Source organism: Dipodomys spectabilis, unplaced genomic scaffold (assembly GCF_019054845.1).
Source record: "Dipodomys spectabilis isolate Male_0828 unplaced genomic scaffold, ASM1905484v1 ptg000085l, whole genome shotgun sequence".
Lineage (NCBI taxonomy): Eukaryota > Metazoa > Chordata > Mammalia > Rodentia > Heteromyidae > Dipodomys > Dipodomys spectabilis.
In genome coordinates this window covers 6,360,297-6,383,942 of record NW_024870762.1, presented here as the reverse complement: position 1 = coordinate 6,383,942, position 23,646 = coordinate 6,360,297, and the positions used below count along the sequence as shown (strand labels likewise).

Sequence of the window (23,646 nt, the reverse complement as noted above, 5' to 3'; positions counted from 1 at the left end):
ATCCCTTTTAGATCCCTTCTCCAAGCCGCAGGATAATTGTCACCTTTTTAAGCTGTGAGAGAAGCTTTAGAACCCTGAGAGCTGTCTCTGCCTATGGCAGAAGAACCAAACAAGAGCTGGTCAGAGCCTACAAGAGACATGGCTAAAAGAAATTATGGGCCAGGTGCTGGTGGCTCATGCCTGTAATCCTAGCTACTCAGGGAAAGTAGCTCAGTGGTAGAGTGCTTGCCTTGCACGCATGAGGCCCTGGGTTCGATTCCTCAGCACCACATAAGCAGAAAAAGCCGGAAGTGGAACTGTGGCTCAAGTGGTAGAGCACTAGCCTTGAGCTGAAGAGCTGAGGGTCAGCGCCCAGGCCCAGAGTTAGGCCCCACAACTGACAAAAAAAAAAAAAAAAAAAAATCTTGATGCAGTTACTGAGCATTTAGAACTCAGGGGAAACCTACCTAGCTACTCAGGAGGCTTGAGATCTGAGGATTATGGTTCAAAGCCAGCCCAGGCAGGAAAGTCTGTGAGACTCTATCTCCAATATAACCAGTAGAAAACCAGAAGTGGCACTGTGGCTCAAGTGGTTGAGTGCTAGCCTTGAGCTAAAGAGCTCAGAGTTCAAGCCCCATGACCGACAAAAAAAAAAAAAAGAAATTATGGGGTGGATGAGCTCCCATGGGCTCCCAACTGTCTCAAGGGTCCCAGCGATTACTTCCTCCTTCCTCCTTCTTCCTTCTTTCCTTTATAGTCACTTGCAACCTAAGCATAGCTGTCTCTCTACCTGTGAGAAGAAAGCAATGTGTGAGGTCAGGTAGGGCCATGAACGCCTTGAGGTCTAGGCAAGTTTTCACAGACCAGTAAAAAATCAGTAGAGATGAGGAGAAGAGCAAGGAAGGAAGAAAACCAATGGTCGTCCTGGAAGTCTGACTTAGTAGAGGCCTTCCCTTATGGACTTGCACTGCTGGGCAACATGCCCTCATCACCACCATCAGGAGCATGATATGTCCTTAGTTCCCATGTGATTTAACAAAAGAAGAGGAGTCAGCCCCCGGTCATCAGGCTGGGTAAGTAGCTTAGCGTGGAAGGAGGCAAAGCACACTTAACTGGAGATATGAATATACAAGTGGGACAAGAACTCAGACCTTGTTCCTACCTTCATTGCCCCTCGTTCCCATCACAACAGCCACCATAGCTCCAATGGCCATGGCTCCAAGGAGAACCAGGCCAGTGACAATTCCTAGGATGGAGACAGTGGTTTGAAAGGGAAGATCTAGGGGAGAGGTAAGGGATGGGCAGGTGAGAAGGTCCTGACCACCACCTTTCAGATCAGACCCTGCTGAGGGTCTCCAGATGGGCTCCTCCTTTCCACAGTTCTGTGCCCACATCCTCTCCTTACCCCATGTTAAGGTGAGGAGCGCAGGCAGCCCCTCATGCTGGGTGTGGCATGTGTATCTCTGCTCCTCACCAGAAGATACCACCACAGCTGCCTACTTCTGGAAGGTTCCATCTCCTGCAGGCCTAGTCTCTACCTGTTCCATGTCCTGGGTCTGGTCCTTCCTATCTCTCAGTCAGGTGAGGGTGATCTCTGATGGGTAGAAGCATAAGGCCCAGCACCCCGAGATGACCTCATGGTCAGGGGGAGGGGGAGGTCATGTGTGTCTCTGGGCCATCTGGGGGGGAGGGGGAAATCCAGATACTTCAGTAGCTCATTGTCTCCTATGAGCTATTATTGAAGCAGCACCATGTGTGACCAGCCTGAGACTGGACTGGACAATAGGGTTGAGGAGGGATTGTAACGTCTAGGTTTTGATAATCTATTCCCTGTTAAGGTATTGAATGGGGTTGAGACAGGTCAGAGGATCCAGGTATCTTAGAGGAACTTCCTGGCTCTGTCCTGTGTAGAGTTAAGACTCACAAAAGCTGCAGTCTCCACAGATGCCAAGGTTTCTGCCAGAGTCAGGGGGGCCTGTGCTGGCCAGTCATTTCAGGCAGTGTCTTCCTCTCCATGTCTTGTCCTGAGATCAGGGCCAAGTGTCAGAGTCACTCTCTGATGGAGCAACTAGAAAGTCAGGAAGATTCGATTCCCGCTAGGCCCAAGGAAAGTAGTGTCCTAAGGTGGGTCCTAGTTTCTCTTTTCTTTCTTTCTCTCTCTCTCTCTCTCTCTCTCTTTCTTCTGTTTGTGGGGCCTGAACTCTGGGCCTGGGCACTGTCCCTCAGCTCTTCAACTCGAGCTCTACCACTTGAGGCACAGCACCACTTCTGGCCTTTTCTGTTTATGTGGTGCTGAGGAATCGAACCCAGGGTCTCATGTATGCTAGTCAAGCACTCTACCACTGAGCCATCTTCCTAGCCCCGGTGGGTCCTATTTTCTTGCCCTGGTGGGAGGAGAGGATTTGAAGATCTGCAGAAGATGGAGGCTCACGAGAGAGCCTCAGCCATTCTCCAGGTGTCTGAGCAGTCACTCCAGGCCCTCCAGCTCTCTGCCACGGTGGCTGGCTCCAGCTTGTGCCTGGTGATCTGAGCGGCCACGTCGGCCGTGCTTCAGGAGCTCAAGTCCTGGTTCAGGGAGATGGAATCCTGGGCGTCGCGGGCGCGCTGACGGTACCCCGCTGGGAGGCACCCTGGCCCCAAGTCACAGTCGACTGGCACGGGAGAGTTGGAGGCCCGGCTCGCGTCCTCGCCGTCGGGCCCGCCCTCCTGGCCCCGCCCCGCCCGGGACCAGCTGAAAAGCAAACTTCGCCGCCGCCGCAATCCTCGCCGCTCCCCTGGACCCTGCAATGGGAGGTTAGTCTGGGATTTGGGGTTCCGGGGGATTCATACCCGTCCTTGGGAAAGGCAGAGGGGTCGTGACCTCCGACCCGGCCTGAGGTCGCTCAGGACCACGTTGCAGGCGGTGACCTCGGCCGCGCGCGCGCCTCCCGCTGCACCCTGACCCTGCACGCCCCCCTCTTCGCTCCTCCCACAGAAGTCCTTTCTCTCCTAACCCCCCCGCACTCCCGGCCCAGGTCCAAGTCACTGCCACCGCCATGACCCCTGTCCTGAGAATCTGGGGTGACTCTGAGTCCAGCGCCTCCGTGGGGGAATCGGTAACCCGGCATTGTGGCGGCTCCGCTAATAGCAGCGAGAGCTGGGGCCGCGTCACGAGTGTCCGGGCAGAAGTCATCGACACAGGTTGGAGAAGAAGTGAAACTGGGGAGACCGGGAATCCCCAGTGCTGAGCTTCCCCACCCAGAGCTGCTCTGAGTCTGAGACGCTGAGATCTAGGCTCAGGCACCTGGGGCTTTGTCCTGATCCCTGTCCTCCCGCACCAGCACAAAAACTCTGCCCCAGACTTTCCTGGGTTCCTGGTCTGGGGACCAAGTCAGAGGTTCTCAGAGGGTTTGGTTCTAGGAGCTCTGCACACTCACACATTAGTGTGGGTTCTGCCTGTCAATATTCACTATGTTCGACATGAACCCTTCTTTAAAGATTCTTATTTAGGGGATTGGGAAGGTGGCTCAGTAGTAGAGCGCTTGCCTTGCATGCCTGACGTCCTGAGTTCGATTTCTCAGCACCACATAAGCAGAAAAAAAAAAAAGCCATAACTGGTGCTGTGGCTCAAGTTGTTGAGCGCTATCCTCGAGCTGAAGAGTTGAGGGACAGCACCCAGGCCTAGAGTTCAGGCCTATGACTGGACCCCCCCCAAATGTAGAATATTAATAGTTACATGTTAAGAGAAATAATAATTTTGGTTTCTTTGGTTTTGGGTGCTTTTGTTTTTGGTTTTGTATTCCTGTGGTGGTTGTTTTTTCTTTCCTTCTTTCTTTGTGCTGGCCCTGGGGCTTGAACTCAGGGCTTGGGTGCTGTCCTTGAGCTTTTGTCCTCAAGGTTAGCATTCAAGCACTTGAACCACAGCCTCAGCTCCACTTTCTGCTGTTGGGAGCATTGACTGGAGATAAGTCTCACAGACTGCAGGGTGCCACCTGTAATCCTAGCTACTCAAGAGGCTGAGATCTGAGGATCAAGGTTCCAAGCCAGCCCAAGCAGGAAAGTCCAGGAGACTCATAAATAAACCATTCAGAAAACTGGAAGGGGCGCTGTAGCTCAAGTGGTAGAGCACTTGCCTTGAGCTGAAGAGCTGAGGGACAGCACCCAGGCCCAGAGTTCAAGCCCCATGACTGACCAAAAAAAAAAAAAAAAAAAGAATTTCACAGACTTCCCTGCCAGGGCTGGCTTTGAATCATAATCCTCAATTCTCAGTCTTAGGTGCAGTTTTTGAGACAAGGTGTAGCTCTATAGCTTCGGCTGGCTTTGAACTTTGGATTCAAACTCCCATGTATTGGAATTAAAGGTGTATGCTATCATGCCTGGCTTGAAAATAAGTTTTATTTTACTTTATTTATTTTTAGTTTGCTGGTACCAGGACTTAAAACTCAGGGCCTCATGCTCTTGATTAGATTATTTGCTCAAGATGTTGCTCTACCACTTGAGACACAGCTCTACTTCTGACTTTTTACTGGTTAATTGGAGATGAGTCTCTCAGATTGTGTGTGCATGGGTGTTTTGTGTGTGTGTGTGTGTGTGTGTTGGTTCTGGAGCTTGAACTCAGGGCCTGGGTGCTGTTCCTGAACTTTTTCTGCTCAAGATTGGTGCTCTACCACTTGAGCCATAGCTCCTCTTCTCATTTTTTTTATTTTTATTTTTTGCTGGTTAATTGGGGATGAGAGTCTGATGTACTTTCCTGCTCTTGCTGACTTTAAATTGAGATCCTTAGATCTCAGCCTCCTGGGTAGCTAGGATTACAGGTGTGAGGCACCATCCTCTCAGTGTTTTTCTTTTCAGTGACCTTTGTTATGTGCTGTGTATGTGTGTCTGTCTGTCTATGTGTGTGTGTAAAAGAGAGAGAGGAAGAGAGAGAGAGAATGAGAGAGAGAGAATCCTGGGGCTTGAACTCAGGGCCTAAGAGCTGTCCCTAAGCTTGTTTTGCTTAAGGCTATTACTCTTCCCACTTTGCCCCCACAGTGCCATTTCTGACTTTTTGGTAGTTAATTGGAGATACACTGACTTTCCTGCTTGGGATTGCTTTCAGCTAAGATCTCAGTCTTCTGAATAGGATTACAGGCATGAGCCCCCAATGCCCAGCTTCCTGCTGTTAATTGGACCCCAGAGTAGAATACAGTGCATTGAAAGTGCATTCTGTGGCCTGTATTTGTCTGTGTGCTGCATGTCACAGACAACTGTAAGATGCATACAGAAATGAGTGCAAACTCCTACCTCACTTAGTCCATCTGGAGTTTGGACACTAGGCTTTGCTGGCTAAGCAGGCACTCCACCCCCTAGCCTTTTTGCTTTAGTTATTTTTTGCTCCACCCCCTAGCCTTTTTGCTTTAGTTATTTTTTGGACAGCATCTCCCACTGTTGCCCTTGGTAGGTCTCTGACCACATCCTGTGTGTTTCCTCCACCATAGCTTGGTGTGGTATGTACCACCCTACCAAGCTTGTTAGTAAGATAGGGGAGGGGAGTCTTGCTTTTTAACAGGGGGTTGGCCTCAAACCCCATCTCTCCAGAAGCTAGGATTACAGGCACAAACCACCAGTCCAGGTGTCTAAAAACCTTGATCACCAGCTGTACTGAATACCAAAAATTATGTGGCTGTAAGGCTATAGCAGAAACCTTATGATAGCCACCTAGCGAAAAATACAGGTAACCACAGGTGTTTTGTTTTGTTTTATTTTGGTAGGTGCTGTGCCTTGAGCTCAGGCCAAGGCAGTGTCCTTGAGCTCTTTTGGCCCAAGGCTAGAACTCTACCACTTTGATCCATAACTCCATATCTGGCTTTTTGGTGGTAAATTGGAGATAAAGAGTCTCATGGAATTTCCTGCTTGGGCTGACTTTGAACCTCGATCCTCAGATCTCAGATTCCTTAGTAGCTAGTATTAAAGGTATGAGTCACCAACACCCAGCACAACAGCTTTAGGTGGTCAAAACCCCAGCTCTGGGATAGTTACAAGTTTATCTCCTTTTCCATTATAAGGATTTTGTGGGTCTCTGAACTATGGAGAGGATGGCTCACTGTCTTGCAGGGTGACACAGTAAATGGCAACTTGCTCTAAAATGGAATTTGTCTACCAGGATTTGGGGGAGATGTCATAACATCCTTCAGTTAAATTGAGGTGCCACAATGTGCCAGACACAGATCTAATCTCATGTTGTTGTACCATGAAGTGAAATCTATTGGGGTTTTTTTTCCCCTCCTTCTAAGATCTACCTCTAGTCCCTGTGCTCTTTTTAGGTTAGAAATGTCAAACCAACCAGCCTTGTCAGGAGACAGAGATGTATTTTCCTTTCATGAAGGAGAAAAGTCCACTTTCTCCTATGTCATGATATTTGGACAGTGTAGGTTTTATGCGTCACATGACCGTGTGTCAATCTCTGACCAGGACATGGTGACACACAGGCTGGGACTGTGCAGACACATGTGGCAAGGGTGGCTTGCAGGGCAGCAGTGAGGCTGCCCAGTCTCCAGGAATGGCACATGCCTGTAATCTAAGCACTTAGGAAGGATCACAAATTCAAGAAAGACCAGCTTGAGCTACATAGAGAGATTGTTTCAAAGTAATAATAATAACAATAATAACTCCATGAATTTGGATTGCAGTCAGGGCTGGGATTAGTAGCTATGGGCAGAGGGGAGGGCAGGTGAGTGGACAACTTAGAAACTAAACAGGTGTTTGTCTCAAATGAGAAAGTATGAGATCCTTCCTCTTTGCTATTCCCATAGTCAGCCTCATTTAAAAAAATATTGGGAAAATGACAGAAAATCCCACCGAAGAAACAATGGTTGAAGGAGCAAAAGCTACTTAGGTAGAAAAACTCATTTCTCCATACCATAGTGGTGAAGGTCTCCATGGACAAAGGAGACAATGACAGGAAAAACACCTCCCTCTAGGAGATGGGACATGCCCAGAGGGAAATGACAGCAGAATCCATACAAAATAACAAGAACAGGCATGATTCTGTATAAAAACATAAAGTAAAAAGGATGGACTAGGGGCTGGGAATGTGGTTTAGTGGTAGAGTGCTTGCCTAACATGTATGAAGCCCTGGGTTCAATTCCTCAGTACCACATACACAGAAAAGACTGGAAGTCGTGCTGTGGCTCAAGTGGTAGAGTGCTAGCCTTGAGCAAAAGAAGCTCAGGGACTGTGCCCAAGCCCTGAGTTCAAACCCCTGGACTGGCTAAAAAATGAAAAAAGTAAAAAAAAAAAAAATGGATGTACTAAACAGCCCTGGCTGCCCCCAGTACTGGATTTAGAACCAGGACATGTAGTCTAAGGTCCTGGTAGGTCAATGTTCTACTGAAAGAATGGGACTAAAAAGCAGCTGAGAAGCAACCACATCACATCCCAGGGTGGCCTGAGCTACAACTCTCCACAGCCCTGTCCTCAGTCAGCTGAACACAGCCTTCCCCCGTCCCCATGGACAAAACACTCAGCTCAGCAAACATGACGATTCTGGAAGCTTCTCAGGTTTTATGAATCATCCTGTGATTTCATTAACTCTTCAACCTCATCTCATGACAAGAATTGGAAGAATAAGTCCACATCCACACTCTCCCTGTCAATAGTGAAGCAAGAAGCTGCAGTAGAGACCAACCGAACGTGAAGTCAGGGATGGGGATGCCCTGGCCTCGCCTCTGCTGGAGCAGCAGGTGGATGGGAAAGAGACCTAAGTGAGTGTGAGGAGGGGTCCCAGTGCTTGGGGCTGGGCTGGGCTCCTCATTTTCTCACAGGATGCTGATAGGATGCAGATACCTGGGTACAGTCAGAGCCCATTGTAGAAAATGAAGCCAGAGGGCTCTTGAGGTCACAGAAGGAAGCAGGAGGGACCTGAATGTGTCTAATATGGCCCAGTCTTTCCACTGTAAAAGAAAATAATCATCATTCAGAGCAGTGACTGTACAGGGTGACACTCTGAGCAGCCTACCACACATTCAAATAGTCCAATCTAGAGTCCTCCTAACCAAGGAGTCTGCCCTCTGCCCCAACCCCTGTCCTACATCAGACCCTACAGAACGTCACCTTTTTAAGTTGTAAGAGACATATCACAGACCTGGGCACTGTTCCTGCTTGAAGTAGAACAAAGCAGAAGGTAGTCAGAGCCCATAGGATGTCAGGACAATGGAGTAGTTATGGGGAGGGTGAGCTCCCATGAGCTTCTGTCTATACTATCCCACAGTTCTTCTGGATTATTTGAAGGGTTAAAGTACTTGTGGCAGTGACCATTTGTTGCTTGTTTCAGCTAGCAGAGCAGCACGTAGTGAGTCAAACACCTGATTGTGAGCCTTTATAAGCCCTGCAAATCCTTAGCTTGGGGCTCTCCTCCTAGGCTCCGCTGTGTCGGAGTGTAGGACGAGGCCCGAGCTGCAGCCCATCTGAATAAAACCTTAAAACAGCTGTAAAGTCTGACTCTCGGTGGTCTTCTTGGTGGGGGTCCTGCGACCTGGGCACAACACTTTGACCCAACATACATGTTCTCAGCCTGAACATAACATAGCTGCCCTTATTTCCATCTGTGGGAAAAATCAATCTGTGAGAAACAAGGGCCATTGAAGTGTAGAGGAATTCCTTAGTCCTGAGCCCCAGGAGAGTGTCCAGAACTGTGACTGCAGACCTAGGAAAGATCCAGAAACATGAAGAAAGAAATATGCTTCCTTTCTGAGAGATCTGTCTTCAGCAGGGACTTTCTCTCATCTCTCATTGCTGGAAATCAGGTCCCATCACCACTGTCACAAGGGTGAATTTTTTTGTTTTTGGCCAGTCCTGGTGCTGGAACTCAGGACCTGGGCACTGTTCCTGAGTTTCTTTTGCTCAAGGCTAGCTAGCACTGTATCACTTGAGCCACAGCATGACTTACAGCTTTTTCTGTATATGTGGTACTGAGGAACTGAACCCAGGGCTTCATGCATGCTAGGCAAGCACTCTACCAATAAGCCATATTCCCAGCCCAAGGGTGAATTTTTTTTTTTTTTTTTTTTTTTGCCGGTTGTGGACCTGAACTCTGGGCCTGGGCGCTGTCCCTCAGCTCTTCAGCTCAAGGTGAGCGCTCTACTGTTTAAGCCACAGCGACACTTCCGGCTTTTTCTGTGGTGCTGAGGAATCGAACCCAGGGCCTCATGCATGCAAGGCAAGCACTCTACCACTGAGCCACCTTCCCAGCCCGAAATTTTTGTCTTCTATTTCCATATGATTGATACCCACTGGTGTCAGCAAATGAGATCCCAGGCTGGCTAAGTATCTTGCATGGTGCTACTTCCCATTACTATGGTAGAGCACACTTCTAGCTAGGACTTGAAGCCCCCATTGGGACAAGGCCTCAGACCTGGCCCCTTGACCTCCTGTTTTTCCCTCCCCCACCTCATAACATCCACCCCAACTCCAAGAAGAACAAGGATAGTAACAATTTCCATGATGGGCAGGGTGGAACAACAAGGAAGCTCTAGGAACAGAAAGGAAGGAAAGGGGAGGGACCTTGACCCCTAGCTCCAGATTGCTCCTGCTTTCCATAGGCTGTGCCCACACCCCTCTCTTTTACCCCATGTCAGGATGAGGGGCTCAGGCAGCCCCTCATGCTGCACATGGCATGTGTATCTCTGCTTCTCTCCACAGCTGCCCACTTCTGAAAGGTTCCATCTCCTGTAGGCTGTTGGGTCTTCGTCCGTCCCACAAAAGACAGACGGGGTCCGAGGAAAGGTAAGTGCGGCGCTCTCCCGTTCCCCAGCCTCCCTCAGCCCAGGAGACAATCAGACACAGCGGAGAGCCAAATCCAGCAGGTAGAAAAACTCGTTTATTAACAGAGAGCAGCCCCTTTTAAAGACAACAAGGGTGGGTGGCATGGTAAGGGAGGAAGAGGAACCAATCACTGTCAAGGTCACACCCTATCATTCACCTGAGCCTTCACGGGCTGGTTAGGCACTGATCAGAAGATCAATTGGGGCCTGCCCACTCAACCCCCTCCCAGAGCCATCTTGGCTGGCCATGTGCTCTACAGTAAATTAGGCTCTGCCCACTCAACCCCCTCCCAGCGCCATATTTGCTGCCCATGTGCTCCACAGTAGGCCTAGTATCTACCAGCTCCATGTCCTGGGTCTGGTCCTTTCCATCTCTCTGCCAGGAGAGCGTGATCTCTGATGGGTAGAAATCCAGGGCCCAGCACTTCAGGGTGACCTCATGGTCAGAGAGGGAGTGGTGGGTTATGTGTGTCTCTGAGGGATGGGGGGGGGGGGGAGGGATCCAGAATCCAAGGGGGAAATCCAGAAATTCAGATACTTTAGTAACCCATTGTCTCCCACCCACGAACCACTGCAGCAGTGCCATGCGACCACCCTAAGAATGGATTGGACAATTGGGTTAAGGAGCAATTATTATAAGAGCCAGGTTTTGATCATCTCTTGTTCCTTGTTAAGATCCTGAATGGGACTGGGAATGGGGCTTAGTGGTAGAGTGCTTGCCTAGCGTGCATGAAGCCCTGAGTTCAATTCCTCAGTACCACATACACAGATAAAGCTGGAACTGGTGTTGTGGCTCAAGTGGTATAGTGCTAGCCTTGAACAAAAGAATCTCAAGGACCATGCCAAGGCCCTCAATGCAAGCGTGTGTGTGTATACACACACACACACACACACACACACACACACACACACATGCCAAAAGGGCCTGGTAGTCAGTTACTTTGGTTACCTCCAGGTATCTGAGGAGCCAGAACTACTCCACCCTTCCCCCACTGCCTCTCACTTGTTCTGGGTCATCTGAGCAGGCAGGTTTGCTGCAGTCCAGGAGAGCAGGTCCTCATTCAGAAACAGCTAATCCTGGCCCTCGTAGGCGTACTGACGATACCCACCGAGGAAATGCCCATTTGTCTCTGCTTCCCAGCCATATATCATAGTCAGTGTGATGTGAGGCTCAGGCCAGGGCAGTCAGCCACGCCCATCATTGCCCCTCTCCGCGGCCATCCCCCGCCAGGCACCGCCCACCCCCGCAAACCACGCCCACACATCACCGCCCCTCCCAGAAGCCCCTCCCATTCGCCCCGCCTGCTGCCAGCCCCGCCCACGACCCCGCCCCGATGGTAAGCGCCGCCCAGCTCAGCTTGGGGAATTCGGCTGTGAATGAAAATGAAAGCCTGGGTGGGCGTTCCAACGGACTCTTCAGGCCAAGCCTGAAGCCTAGGTTTGAACCTGGAAACTCTGAGTGATTCTGGTCAGATCCGTGGGTCGGGGGCCGTGGAGAGATCAGACTCCCAACCCAGCACAGAGTGACTCACGGAACTCGTAGTAGCCCCACAGGTTCCGCGGGTTCCTTCGGTAGGACCGGGCGCTGACCGGGCGCTAACTGTGGGCCGCCGCGTGGGCGGCTCCCGCGGCGCTGCGGCTCCCACAGCGATGAAGCGGGGCTTCCCGAGGCCCGGCCGGGACACGGAGGCGTGGAAATACCGCAGGGAGGGGGGCGGGCCGGAGCGGATGAGAGCCCTTAGGGTGGAACCTGGGGATCGGGGTGTCTCAGCTTAATACGGCCAGGAGAGGAAGAGAGGCGCACGGCCTCGTTAGACGGAACTGTGGGGCTGCGGGAGAAGGCGTGGGAGAGCGGAGAAGGGACAGAGGCAGAAACTTGCTTGCTCCCCCCGCAGAGGCCGGTTGCCTCCCGACCCCGCACTCTCCTGCCCAGGTCTCAGTGCGGGCCAGGGCTCCCGAGAGAAAGCAGGAGGAGAGTTTGGGGCGCCATGGGAGAACTTAAGCTTGGGGAAGTTGATTGGCTTCTCTAGGAACCCAGCATCCAATAGGAGCGAGAACTGGAGGCCTGGTCTGGTCATGAGTGTCCAGGCAGCAGCTGGCACGGGTTGGGAGTTTGAAACTGAGGGGGATGAGGGGGGGGGAATCTCCAGGGCATACTCCAGACCCCCACCCCCAAAAACAAAGCAAAAAAAGTGGTAGAGCAGCTGAGTTCAATCTCCAGCATGAAAGAAAGAAGGGGAGAGAGGAAGACAGGGCGGGAAGAAGAAAGCAAGGAAACGTGAGGCACAGATGGGAATTCAAGGGGGAGAGAATTGCCTAGGCCAGCATAAAACCAGAGGTTCAAACCCCCTAGTACCAAAAAAGAAAAACAGGTGGGAAGGACAGGGGCAGGTTGAACACTGAGTACACTCGGTGGTAGGGCTATGCATTTTTTTAAAAGCTAATCTGACCAATCCCCTCTCTTGCGTTGACTTTCTATTTCCCTCACCCTCCCCTCTCCCCCATGAGACTCTTATCTCCAGGGACCAGCTCTTCCACTGGGTGGCAAAGTCCTGTTTGGTCAGGAAGAAAACACGAAGAGAGGCCGCCAGGACGGTGCAGGGGGTCCCTAAGCCCAAGGAGGGGGATCACACAGACTCTCTGCCTCTGGGGCAGCCCCCTCCTACTAGCCCCGGGGCTGCGGACGTGTCGTAGCGCTCTTACACCACCCAAGTTCTGCTCTGAGACTCTTGATGAAAGTGAAACCAACAGGGTACGCTCCTGAGACCTGAAGTCGGAGGCTGGGTCCGCGGTGTGGACCCGACTCCTGGGGCTCTGAGCCCCGCGATGCTGCGGGTTGCCATGGTCCTCGCCTCAGTCCTCACCTCGGTGCGACCCCGTGAGTAGGGAGCGGGCAAGGCTCGAGGAGAGGGCGGGCAGGGGGGAGGACGCAGAGCGCTGCCACCCAGAACCTCACGGCCTTTTGTTTCTTAGCGGTGGCTTCCCAAAATCTTGGCAGGAGCGATGCAGATCTTAGTTCAGCACCCTGGGTACTCAGATTTGGCGTTTCTGGAGCTTTATTGTTTTTATTTGTGGGGTTTTTGATTGTCGGTTATGGGGCTTGCTCAAGGCTAGCGCTCTACTACGCCACAGCTCCACTTCCTTTCTCGAGTGAGAAGAATCTCATGGACTTTCCTATTACAGCAGGCTTCAAACTGACATCCGCTCACAGCTTCCGCAGTGGCTAGGATTAGAAGCCTGAGCCAGCAGCGCCCAACTCAGCGCATCCCTCACCTTTTTTGTTTGTGGTCATGGGCTTGGACTTGGGCTGGGCACTGTCTTGGAGCTCTTTTTGCTCAAGGCTGGTGCTTTACTGTTAGCCAGTCTCACTTCTGGTTTTTGAGAAGTTAGAGATAGAGTCTTACAGGGACTTTTCTACCCAGGCTGGCTTTGAACCATAATCTTTATTGAGTAACTAAGATTACAGGCATGAGCCACTGGCTCTTGGATTGTGGTTACTTTTTTTTTTGGTCGGTTATGAGGCTTGAACTCTGGGCCTGGGCGCTGTCCCTCAGCTCTTCAGCTCAAGGCGACTGCTCTACTGCTTTAGCCACAGCACCACTTCCGGTTTTCTGAGTGGTTTATTGGAGGTAAGAGTCTCACGGACTTTCCTTACCTGGGCTGGCTTTGAGCCGTGATCCTCAGATCTCAGCCTCTTGAGTAGCTAGGATTATAGACGTGAGACAATGGTGCCGGGCTACTTTTTTTTGGGGGGGGGGTCTGTTTTGGGGCTTGAACTCAGGGCCTGAGGCACTGCCCTTGAGCCTCTTTGTGCTCCAGGCTAGCATTCTATCATTTGAGCCACTTAGCCCCTTCCTGCCTTTGGAGATAAGAATCTCGAGGACTTTCCTGCCCCAGCTGGCTCCAACTCAGATCCTCAGAATCTCCTGAGTAGCTAGGATTACAGGTGTGAGCCACCAGGACCCAGCTTGATAGTTAATGTTATATGTCAACTTGGCCATCCCATAATATAACAGCTAGTTTATCAAACACTATTCTGGATGTTTTTGTGAGAGTGATAGGGATGACATTTACACTTAAATCAGTAAGTTTTGAGTAAAGCTGGTTGTTCCCTACATGTGGGTAGGCCCTTTTCAATCAGTTAAAGACTTTAAGAGACAAAGACTGAGGTCCATGAGAAGTAAAGAATTCTCCCTCTACATTACCTCCATGGGATGTTTGCTCCCAGCCTACTTATCCTACAGATTTGCAATGTGCTCTCACCATTGTGTGATACAGTTTGTATTTGCCCTACAACTACATGAGACAATCCTTTTCATCCTAGCAAGTCTCCTTCCCTCTAGCTACCTAATGTATTGTTATACACACTAAGAATGCAATGAGCAACAAAAAAGAGAACTCATCTGATGCAATTTATTCCCAAGCACATAGTGAATACATAATCAACGGATGTTCCTTGAGTATTGGGACATATGTATGTCTTTCTTGGGCTGAGAGGTGGCAAGAGAGGTGAGGCCTCCCTGAGTTCAGACTTTGGCACAAGACCAATAGTAGCCAAAAGGTGGAGACAAAGTATTCCAGATGAGAGAATAATAAGCACTCAAAAGTCTCTGGAGCATCCAGGCACCAGTGGCTCACACCTAGAATCCTAGCTATCTAGGAGGCTGAGATCTAAGGATTGCAGTTTGAAGCCAGCCCTGAACAGGCAAGTCCATGAGACTGCAATTTCCAAGTAAAAAGAAAAAAGCCAGAAATGGAGCTGTGGCCCAAATGGTAGAGCACTAGACAATGAACAACAAAACCCCCAAAACAGCCGGGCTGTTCATTTGAGCCAAGTGCTAGTGGCTCATGCCTGTAATCCTAGCTACTCAGGAGTCTGAGATATGAGGATCACAGTTCAAAGCCAGCCCGGGCAGAAAAGTCTTGAGACTCTTATCTCCAATAAACCACCAGAAAACCGGAAGTGGGCCTGTGGCTCCAGCGGTAGAGCACTGGCCTTGAGCTGAAGAGCTGAGGGATAGCTCCCAAGCCAGAGTTCAAGTCCCATGACCGACAAAACAAAAACAAAACCCCCCAAAATCCTCAGGTACAGTGCCAGGCTCTAGTTAAAGCCTCAGGAACACACACATACACACACAGAGATACACACATACAATCTTGATTGAGGAATAGAGGGATCTGGAGCAGTAGACGTTTAGAAATATCTTTGAGGGGGTTGGGAAGGTGGCTCAGTGGTAGAGCGCTTGCCTTGCATGCATGAGTCCCTGGGTTCAATTCCTCAGCACCACATAAGCAAAAAAGAAAAAACCAGAAGTGGCGCCGTGGCTCAAGTGGTAGAGCGGTAGCCTTGAGCTGAAGAGCTGAGGGGCAGCGTCCAGGCCCAGAGTTCAGGCCCCACGACTGGACAAAAAAAAAAAAAGAAATATCTTTGAGGCACTAAAGCACCGACCTAGCAAGCATGAAGCCATGACCTCAAACCCTGGTATTAAAAAAGAAAGTGGGGGGTGGGGGAAGAAGGAAGAAAGAAAGAGGAGGAGGAGGAGAATCTCAGGAAGCAGAGACTGGAGCATAATAGTTCAAGGCCTACCCAAGCAAACCCAAAACAAAACAAAACCAAAAAAAAAACCCAAAAACTAACAACAAAAGGAACAGGCAGTGTGGCTCAAGGTAGTATTTGCCTAGCAGAACAGAGTCTCTGAGTCTTTATCAGGGTTTCTAACCTATTGGCTTTTTTCTCCAGTTCCCAGTGAAGCATCTGAAGTCAGGGGTCCTGAGTCAGGGGCCCACCCAGGCTCCAGATGCTGCAGTCAGAACTGGAGGAAAATCCTGTTTCACAGAACTTTGATCTCAGCCCATACTCTGAGGGTATTTTGAAATATCTATTGCTCAAAATCCCTCTGTCTCAATTGAGAACATCTTTGTGGGGACTTCTCCCTGGGACTGGATCCAGAGCCTTGAGCATGCTAGGCAAGTGCTCTCCTACTTGAGCCATGTCTCCATTCTCCACAGGAACTTTCTGATGAGGCCTTAAGCAAACATTTTGCCCCTTTTCTAAAATCTGTTAGCACAGACTCTATGGAATTAGAGTTCATTTGGGCTAGCCGTACACCAATAGCACAAACCTGTAATCCTAGCTACTCAGGAGGCTGAGATCTGAGGATTTCGGTTCAAAGCAAGTCTGCCAGGAAAGTCCCTGAGACCTTTATGTCCAAATAATTACTAAAAAGCTGGAAGTGGAGCTGTGACTCAAGTGGTAGTGAGTTCAAGTCGTAGGACTGGAACCCTCACCCAAAAAAATAACAATTTTCTTGGACCTATAGGTTGTTCTCTGTTCCCACTGTTTTACACTGTGTCTTGCCTCTTCTACTGTATGCACATATATATTCATGCACACACATGTGTGCACAAAATATATGCATTGTGTAGTATGCCAAGTGCATGTGTGTATATGAATGCATGCTCATGTACATATACCTACATTGATATGTGTGTGCAGCCATGCATGCACACACATGGATTCTCATACATGTAATATGTTCTGTTACTTTGACAGGTAAAACACATGTCTGTACATTCATGTGTGTGTGTGTGTGTGTGTGTGTGTGTGTCTACTCACATACACATGCACAGGTGCAAAGATGATGTAAACATTCAACTTACACAAGCACACATGTGTATGCAAACATGCACATATGCAGGTGCACACATACATAGGTACTAATGTGCACATACAAGTGTATACATGTAAACATTCAACTGGCCTGCATATATATATGCATAAAGTACATGCATACACAAAGTACAGGCATGCACACATGAACATGCACTTAAGGTGTGCACAGCTGCACAGCACACATAAGCATGCATATGTAAATTCATGCACACATATGCACATGAACATACAGATGCACATATGCACAACACATACATGTGAGCACTCACACATACATTCACACACATATACACATATTGGGAGCTAGTTCTCACTCAATAAATTCTGTCACTCACTGTGGATGCACGCTTCCTACTGCAGGGTCATACTCTCTGCAGTATTTCTATTTGGCTGTGTCGGAGTCCAGTCCAGGAGTCCCTGCTTTTCTGGCCACTGGCTTGGTGAACGATCTGCCCTTCATCCGCTACAACAGTGAGAAGGAGAAAGCAGAGCCACTGGTTCACTGGTTGACAGAAGACGTGAGTTACTTTGACGATGAGACTAAAATCTTCATAAACCGGATGAAGATTTTCCAGTTAAGTCTGAGAAATGTGCAGAACTACTACAACAACACTCTGAGCAAGAGCCTGGCCTCCACACACCCCCAGCGTGCAGGTAAGTGCCATGACAGAGTGGTGGGAAGCAGACCTCACATTATCCCACCCTCAGGGGCTGGAGACTGGCGGCAAACCTCCTGACAAGTTGTCACTTGAGACAACTGGCAAGGTCTCAACCATCAGGGTCTGTTTGACCTTAAGCATCACACAGTCTGGCTGTCCCAGATGCCAGCAGCATGCATCTTTGGGGGCTGGAGGAAGGAATTAGAAAAGCAGAAGGACCCATGCTTGTCCTCAAAGCCCTGACAACTACTATGCAGAAACACCACTTCATTAGGTCATCCTCACCCCTCACCCCTCATCACCCCACTCCCCTCTCTCCCCACACTAGTCCCTTTTTGACTTTCATGTCTTTTTTGTTGTTGTTGTTGTTTTTTAATCTAGATTCCATATGTGAGAAAGACGAAGTGATATTAGTCTTTTGAGTCTGGCTTATTTTGCTTAACATGATGATCTCCAGTTCCACCTGTTTTCCTGTAAATGATGTTATTCCATATTTCTTTATGATCGGAGCATTATGCCATACTTACCTATGCATGAAATCCTCCACTGATCTGAGCTGTTATATTCACTATGAACGAAAACATTTCATTTGATCTGAACCATTATACCATATTTGATGAGAATCATTATACCATGTTTGATGAGAATCATTATACCATGTTTGATGAGAATCGTTATACCATGTTTGATGAGAATCATTATACCATGTTTGATGAGAATCATTATACCATGTTTGATGAGAATCATTATAACATGTTTGATTAGAATCATTATACTTGTCTATGAATGAAAATATTCTATAGCCGGGCGCTGGTGGCGCACGCCTGTAATCCTAGCCACTCAGGAGGCTGAGATCTGAGGATCAAGATTCAAAGCCAGTCCGGGCAGGAAAGTCCTTGAAACTCTTATCTCCAATAAACTACCAGAAAACCAGAAATGATGCTATGACTCAAAGTGGTAGAGCTAGCCTTGAGCAAAAAGAGCTCAAGGACAGCACTCTGGCTCCGAGTTCAAGCTCCACACTGAAAAAAAGAGAGAGAGAGAGAGAGAGAGCCTGGCATCAATGGCGCACGCCTGTAATCCTCGCTATTCAGGAGGCTGAGATCTGAGGATCATGGTTCAAAGCCAGCCCGGGCAGAAAAGTCCGTGAGACTCTTATCTCCAATAAACCACCAGAAAACTGGGAGTGGTGCTGTGGCTCAAGTGGTAGAGCACTCGCCTTGAGCTGAAGAGCGCAGGGACAGCGCCCAAGCCCAGAGTTCAAGCCCCACAACCGACCAAAAAAAAAAAAAAGAGGGGGGGTGGGCACTGGGAATGTGGGTTAATGGTAGAGTGGTTGCCTAGCATTCATGAAGCTCTAGGTTCAATTCTCAGTACCACATAGAAAGAAAAAGCCAGAAATGGCTCTGTGGCTCAAGTGGTAGAGTGCTAGCCTTGAGCGAAAGAAGCTCAGGGACAGTGCCCCTGCTCTGAATTCAAGCCTCAGGACTGGAAAAAAAAAAAAAAAGCTGGAAATGGCAGCGCATGCCTGTCATCTCAGCTATGTGGGAAGCACAAATAGGAGGATTGTAGTCCAGGCTAGGCAAGTCTGGGTATAAATGCAGCACCCTATTTGAGAAGCAATGAAAGAAAGACTGGAGACATGACTCAAGTGATAGAGCTTCTGCCTAGTAAGCTCAAGTATCTGAATTCAAACTCTAGTGCCCTCCAAAAGAAAAAAACCCACATGCACACACACATATATATCCAATTGTGCATATATATATTCCATGCATTGGTCAATGCATGGAATTGGTCATTCATTTGTTGTACCATGACTAATTCCATGAGCTATTGTGAATTGATAACACATTTGTGAAGGGTCTTTATTTTTTATTTTTATTTTGCCAGCCCTGGGGCTTGAACTCAGGGCCTGGGCACTGTCCTGAGCTTCTTTTGAACAAGAGTAGTACTCTACCACTTGAGCTATAGCACCACTTCCAGCCTTTTCTGTTTATATGGTACTAAGAAATTGAACCCAGGACTTCATGCATGCTAGGCAAACACTCTACCACTAAGCCACATTCCCAGTCTGTGAAGGGTCCTTAAACCAGTGAGCATGCAAGGCACTTGTGGCTCATGCCTGTAATCTTAGCTGCTCAGGAGGCTGAGATCTGAGGATCATGGCTTGAAGCTAGCCCAGGCAAGAGCTGGAAGTGGAGTTGTGGCTCAAGTGGTAGAGCACTATCTTTGAGCAAAAAAGCTAAGGGACAGCACCCATGTTCTGAGTTCAAATCCCAAGACACACACACACACACACACACACACACACACACACACACACACACACACACACACACACACACACACACACTCACTTCCCCAATGAGTGATATAATGAAGCCTGACGATGAAGCTGCTTCATTTGCTACCAGAGGCTCCGGAAGGAACAGGTAAACTTTCCCAACTTTCAAAGGGCTCAAGGAAAAGCAGGGAATAAGTGATGTATAGTAGTGTTCAGTATAACATGTGAGTGTGATTTAGATTGCTCAGATCTGTGGGCCGTGAAATCTCAGAATAGGACACAATTCAAAATGGAGCAATCTCAGAGTTAGTTCTATCTGGCTTTGGAAGTCTTCAGAGTTTTCAACAGAAGTTACTGCTTGTTAATGCTGAGTCTGTTTTCCTTGAGTACTTCATGGAAAGTGAAATACAGTGTGTCCTTTTATGGTAACACTGTGTACTAGAATTCTATTTCTAGGAAATCACACATATAGTTGGAGTCAGTCAGCAAAGCAGAGACCTGTGGAATATTCTCTAATCCATGTACATGAGGTAGAGAGCTGAATGTGTTATCTAGACAGCACAGTTCATGAAAACACCCCAGTCTTTACCTTTCCATGAAGGCTTTCCCACTACATGCTAGAGCCCAGCACAAAAGATTGCAGAGCCGGGGCTGGGAAGGTGGCTCAGTGGTAGAGCGCTTGCCTTGCATGCTCGAGGCCCTGGGTTCGATTCCTCAGCACCACATAAGCAAAAAGAAAAAAAAAAGCCGGAAGTGGCGCTGTGGCTCAAGTGGTAGAGCGCTAGCCTTGAGCTGAAGAGCTGAGGGACAGTGCCCAGGCCTAGAGTTCAGGCCCCATGACCGGACCCAAAAAAAAAAAAAAAAGATTGCAGAGCCAACAGCAAGATAAGAACACCAGAAGAGAGAGACAGAGAGAGGAGAGAGAGAGAGAGGCTACAGGAGTGGTTAAGTGGTAGAGCATCAGCCCATGAGTGAAAGCATCAGATACCAAGTTAGAGTCCCAGTCTTAGATAAAAGAAAAAGGAAGAAGGAAGGAGATAAAAGAAAAAGGAAGAAAGAAGGAAGGAAGGGAAAGAAAGAAAAAGAAAGGGAAAGAAGGAAAAGAAAAGAAGGTAGGTTGGCCAAGAGATCAAGTGGGGGAGGGAAGGAAGGAGTGGGGGGAGGGGAGGGGGCGGGGACCATGGTGGAGAGGCCTTGAGTATTTGCCTGACTTCCTTGACATGCCTTTCCTGGGGGGATGGTAGGCTCCCATACCCTCCAGTTCATCTATGGCTGTGAGCTGCAGGAAGATGGCAGGAAGAGCGGGCACTGGCAGTATGGCTATGACGGTGAAGATTACCTCATCTTGGATATGGACTCTGAGGAATACTTGGCAGCCTCATCCCCTGCCAGGTACACCACACAGAAGTGGAAGGCCTCTGGGAACAACATAGAACACGACAAGATCTATTTGGAGACTGAATGCATCTTGTGGCTGAAGAAATATTTGAAGCTCGGAAGGCACAATTTGAACTACACAGGTAATGATGTCGCCCAGCTCCCCTTCCCAGTATCCTCATGGCCCCAGCAAGGCCCCTACTCTTCTCTCAGGACAACCCCTGCACAGGGGTGTGGCTCTCTATTGTGGAGGGTGAGGCTCATGTTGAGGGTAACTTCCCTCTGGAGTCTCCTGGGCAGTACTCCCTGCTATCTTCGGAAGTCCTCCCTGGAGGACAATGTGTCTCAGGAGACTGGTAGGCACATTCCTTATCTCTTGGGGGTTTTGTTGCACTTGGGCTTCTCCCATTAGAGACACAGCTGTGAGGCTTGAGAGCCAGAAAATGGAGCCCGTGAAGGATGTTGGGAATGAAATCCCAGGCCTTTCTTTTGGGTCCCTGCTTAGCTTAGATGGGTTCCCTCCACCCCACCTAGATGACACCATTGGAGGGGCTGGAGTTCTGGCTCCTGTCATTCGTTACATCAGATGTTACTCAACATGGCTGCACATGGATCCTCTCTACTTTATCTATCTCAGAGAGTCCCCGGACCCACGTGACCCACCACCCCCTTTCCAACCATTATGTGACCCTAAAGTGCTGGGCGCTGGGCTTCTACCCTGCGGAGATCACCCTGACCTGGCTGCGGGATGGAGAGGAGCAGACCCAGGAAATGGAGCTAGTGGAGACAAGGCCTGCAGGAGATGGAAGCTTCCAGAAGTGGGCAGCTGTGGTGGTGCCTTCTGGGGAGGAGCAGAGATACACATGCCATGTGCAGCATGAGGGGCTGCCTGAGCCCCTCAGCCTGACATGGGGTAAGCAGGGCTGAGGGCACAGAGCACAGCTGTGCTCAGAGACAGCAGGAGGCATGTGCAGCTCTCAGCAGGTAAGGACTGAGAGCTGGGTTCACAGCCCTCATTCCCCTTTCCCTTCTCTTCCCAGAGCCGCCTGCTCAGCCCATCATTCCCAAGATTGGTGTGGCCATCTTTGCAGTTCTAGTTGTTATATCTGTGGTGCATTTTGTGCTGTGGAGGAAGAGGACTGGAGGAAGGAAGGTGGGGGTCTGAGTTCCTGGGCCACTTGTGGGTTTCAGGCCCCAGGCAGAAGTGTGAGCTGCACTCCTAATGGGAAGTTGCAGCACACTCAGGGCCTTCCCCAGCCTGACAGCTCCTCTTCTGTAAATCACCTGCAAAACGAAGGACACAAAATTCCCCCTCCTGAGGGTGGCTATGGGAACGGATTGCAGCACTCAGGCCCACAGGGACTCAGCTGCCCACTGAGGTCACACTCCAGGAGGTCCTGGGGTCTCTCTTCCCAACTGTTGCACTCCTGTCTCCTGATACTTCCTTGGTTCAATGGTCAAATTTCTAGAAACTTCCCATGAGGTCAAGGCTAGGGGTTCATCCAGGCCCTCATGGCACTGCTTGTGTCCTGCCTCTCACATGGTGTTTCTCCTACAGGTGACAAGAGAGAAGGCTATGATAAGGCTGCAAGTGAGTGCCATGGGGGAGGAGGTGACCTTTGTTGTGGTGCAGACAGGACCTGTGGGAGCTCATGCACCCCGGAATTCCTCCAGTGACGCCTGTGTTCTCTAACCAGTTCCTCTCTTCCACCACAGGAGACGACAGTGACCAGGGTTCTGATGCTTCCCTAAGAGCAGAAAAAGGTGACAACTGGAGACCCTAAATGGAGTGCAGGGCTGAGGCCCAGGGAAGGCTGTGTTGTAGTTGCAGGGTCTGTGCATTGGGCGTTAGTGGCCTGCTCAGAGTGTGTCGCTAACAGTGACTGATCTGCATTGTTGTGCTTGTTCTTTTCTCCTGCAGTGTGACACAGCTGCTTTGTGTGGTCTGAGAGGCACAGCATTTGTTCCTGCCTCTCCTCCTCCCTCCTGGGACATCATGAGCTCCTGACTTCTCTTCCTGTACCTGGAATCTGACCCAATGCAGGCTTCTGTGTGCTGTCAGCCTCCTGTGAGGAACTGAGGAGCCAGCCCAGCCCTGAGCACCAGGACCCTCCCCACACTGACCTGGGTCTCTTTCCCCTCCAGCTGCTGCTCCAGCAGAGGCGGGGCCAGGGCTTCCCCAACCCTGACTTCACTTTCCCTTGCTCTGAGCTGCAGCTGCTGCTTTCCCACTGATAAAGAGAATGTGGATGTGGGTCTGTGTTTCAAATTGTTGCCATGGAAAAAGGTTGAATAAATCAATGAATGATTCCCAAAACTTGAGATAGAAAATAAGACATGATTAAATTCCCGAATCATCATGTTTGCTGAGCTGTGTTGTGGGCGGGGCCAGGGTTAGGCTGAGAACAGGCAGGTGTGGATAGGAGCTCAGTGCATTCTGGACTGTCATGTATTCAGTCCTCACCTGGGTTGTCTTCCCTGCTGCTCAGTTGTGTTGTTTGCCTAGAACCTTCTCCATGAGCACCTATGATCAGAGGAGCTTTTCCTTGTCTAGCACACAGCACAGACTGTGCAGGTGAGACTAGGCTCAGGCCTGAGTCCCCTACTAAGGCACCATCAGTTCTTCTCCATACTTGTGTCCCTTCTTGTCATCCTGCATGAGCTGGTGTCTTGTTGGCCTTCTGGGTGTCCTGTGACAGCAGCAGGGGGTGTGTTGCTGTCACTGCCTCCCAAAGCACCAGGCAGCCTTGCACAGGGTGTGTGTGGTGAGGAGAAAGGCAATGTGAGGCAGCTTGCTTTCCTTCTAGCACTGCTGCCTCCAGTGTGGTTCTGTGCTGTCCCCAGTGCCCTCAAGGGAGCCACCTGTGGGAAGAGCAGAGAGGAGGGATGTCAGGT

General features: G+C 49.7%; 1 protein-coding gene and 1 pseudogene across 3 annotated transcripts; one reads left to right on the top strand and one right to left on the bottom strand.

Moving 5' to 3' along the window:
* Positions 1-732: 732 nt before the first annotated feature.
* On the bottom strand, positions 733-11,836 carry LOC122111170 (annotated as a pseudogene).
* LOC122111321 (HLA class I histocompatibility antigen, B alpha chain-like) lies at positions 9,637-23,111 on the top strand. Of its 3 annotated transcripts, none has more exons than XM_042684105.1 (8): positions 9,637-9,720; positions 12,267-12,636; positions 16,792-17,085; positions 20,619-20,894; positions 21,389-21,664; positions 22,310-22,342; positions 22,468-22,515; positions 22,673-23,111. In XM_042684105.1, the coding sequence occupies exons 2-8, from the start codon at positions 12,585-12,587 to the stop codon at positions 22,675-22,677; spliced, it is 984 nt and encodes a 327-aa protein (XP_042540039.1). In that variant the 5' UTR covers positions 9,637-9,720; positions 12,267-12,584; the 3' UTR covers positions 22,678-23,111. The 3 variants fall into 3 exon arrangements, with proteins under 3 accessions (XP_042540039.1, XP_042540037.1, XP_042540038.1); XM_042684103.1 differs by lacking the exon at positions 9,637-9,720 and adding an exon at positions 21,792-21,896 and having other exon boundaries at positions 12,271-12,636; XM_042684104.1 differs by lacking the exon at positions 9,637-9,720 and adding an exon at positions 21,792-21,904 and having other exon boundaries at positions 12,273-12,636.
* The last annotated feature ends 535 nt before the right edge of the window (positions 23,112-23,646 follow it).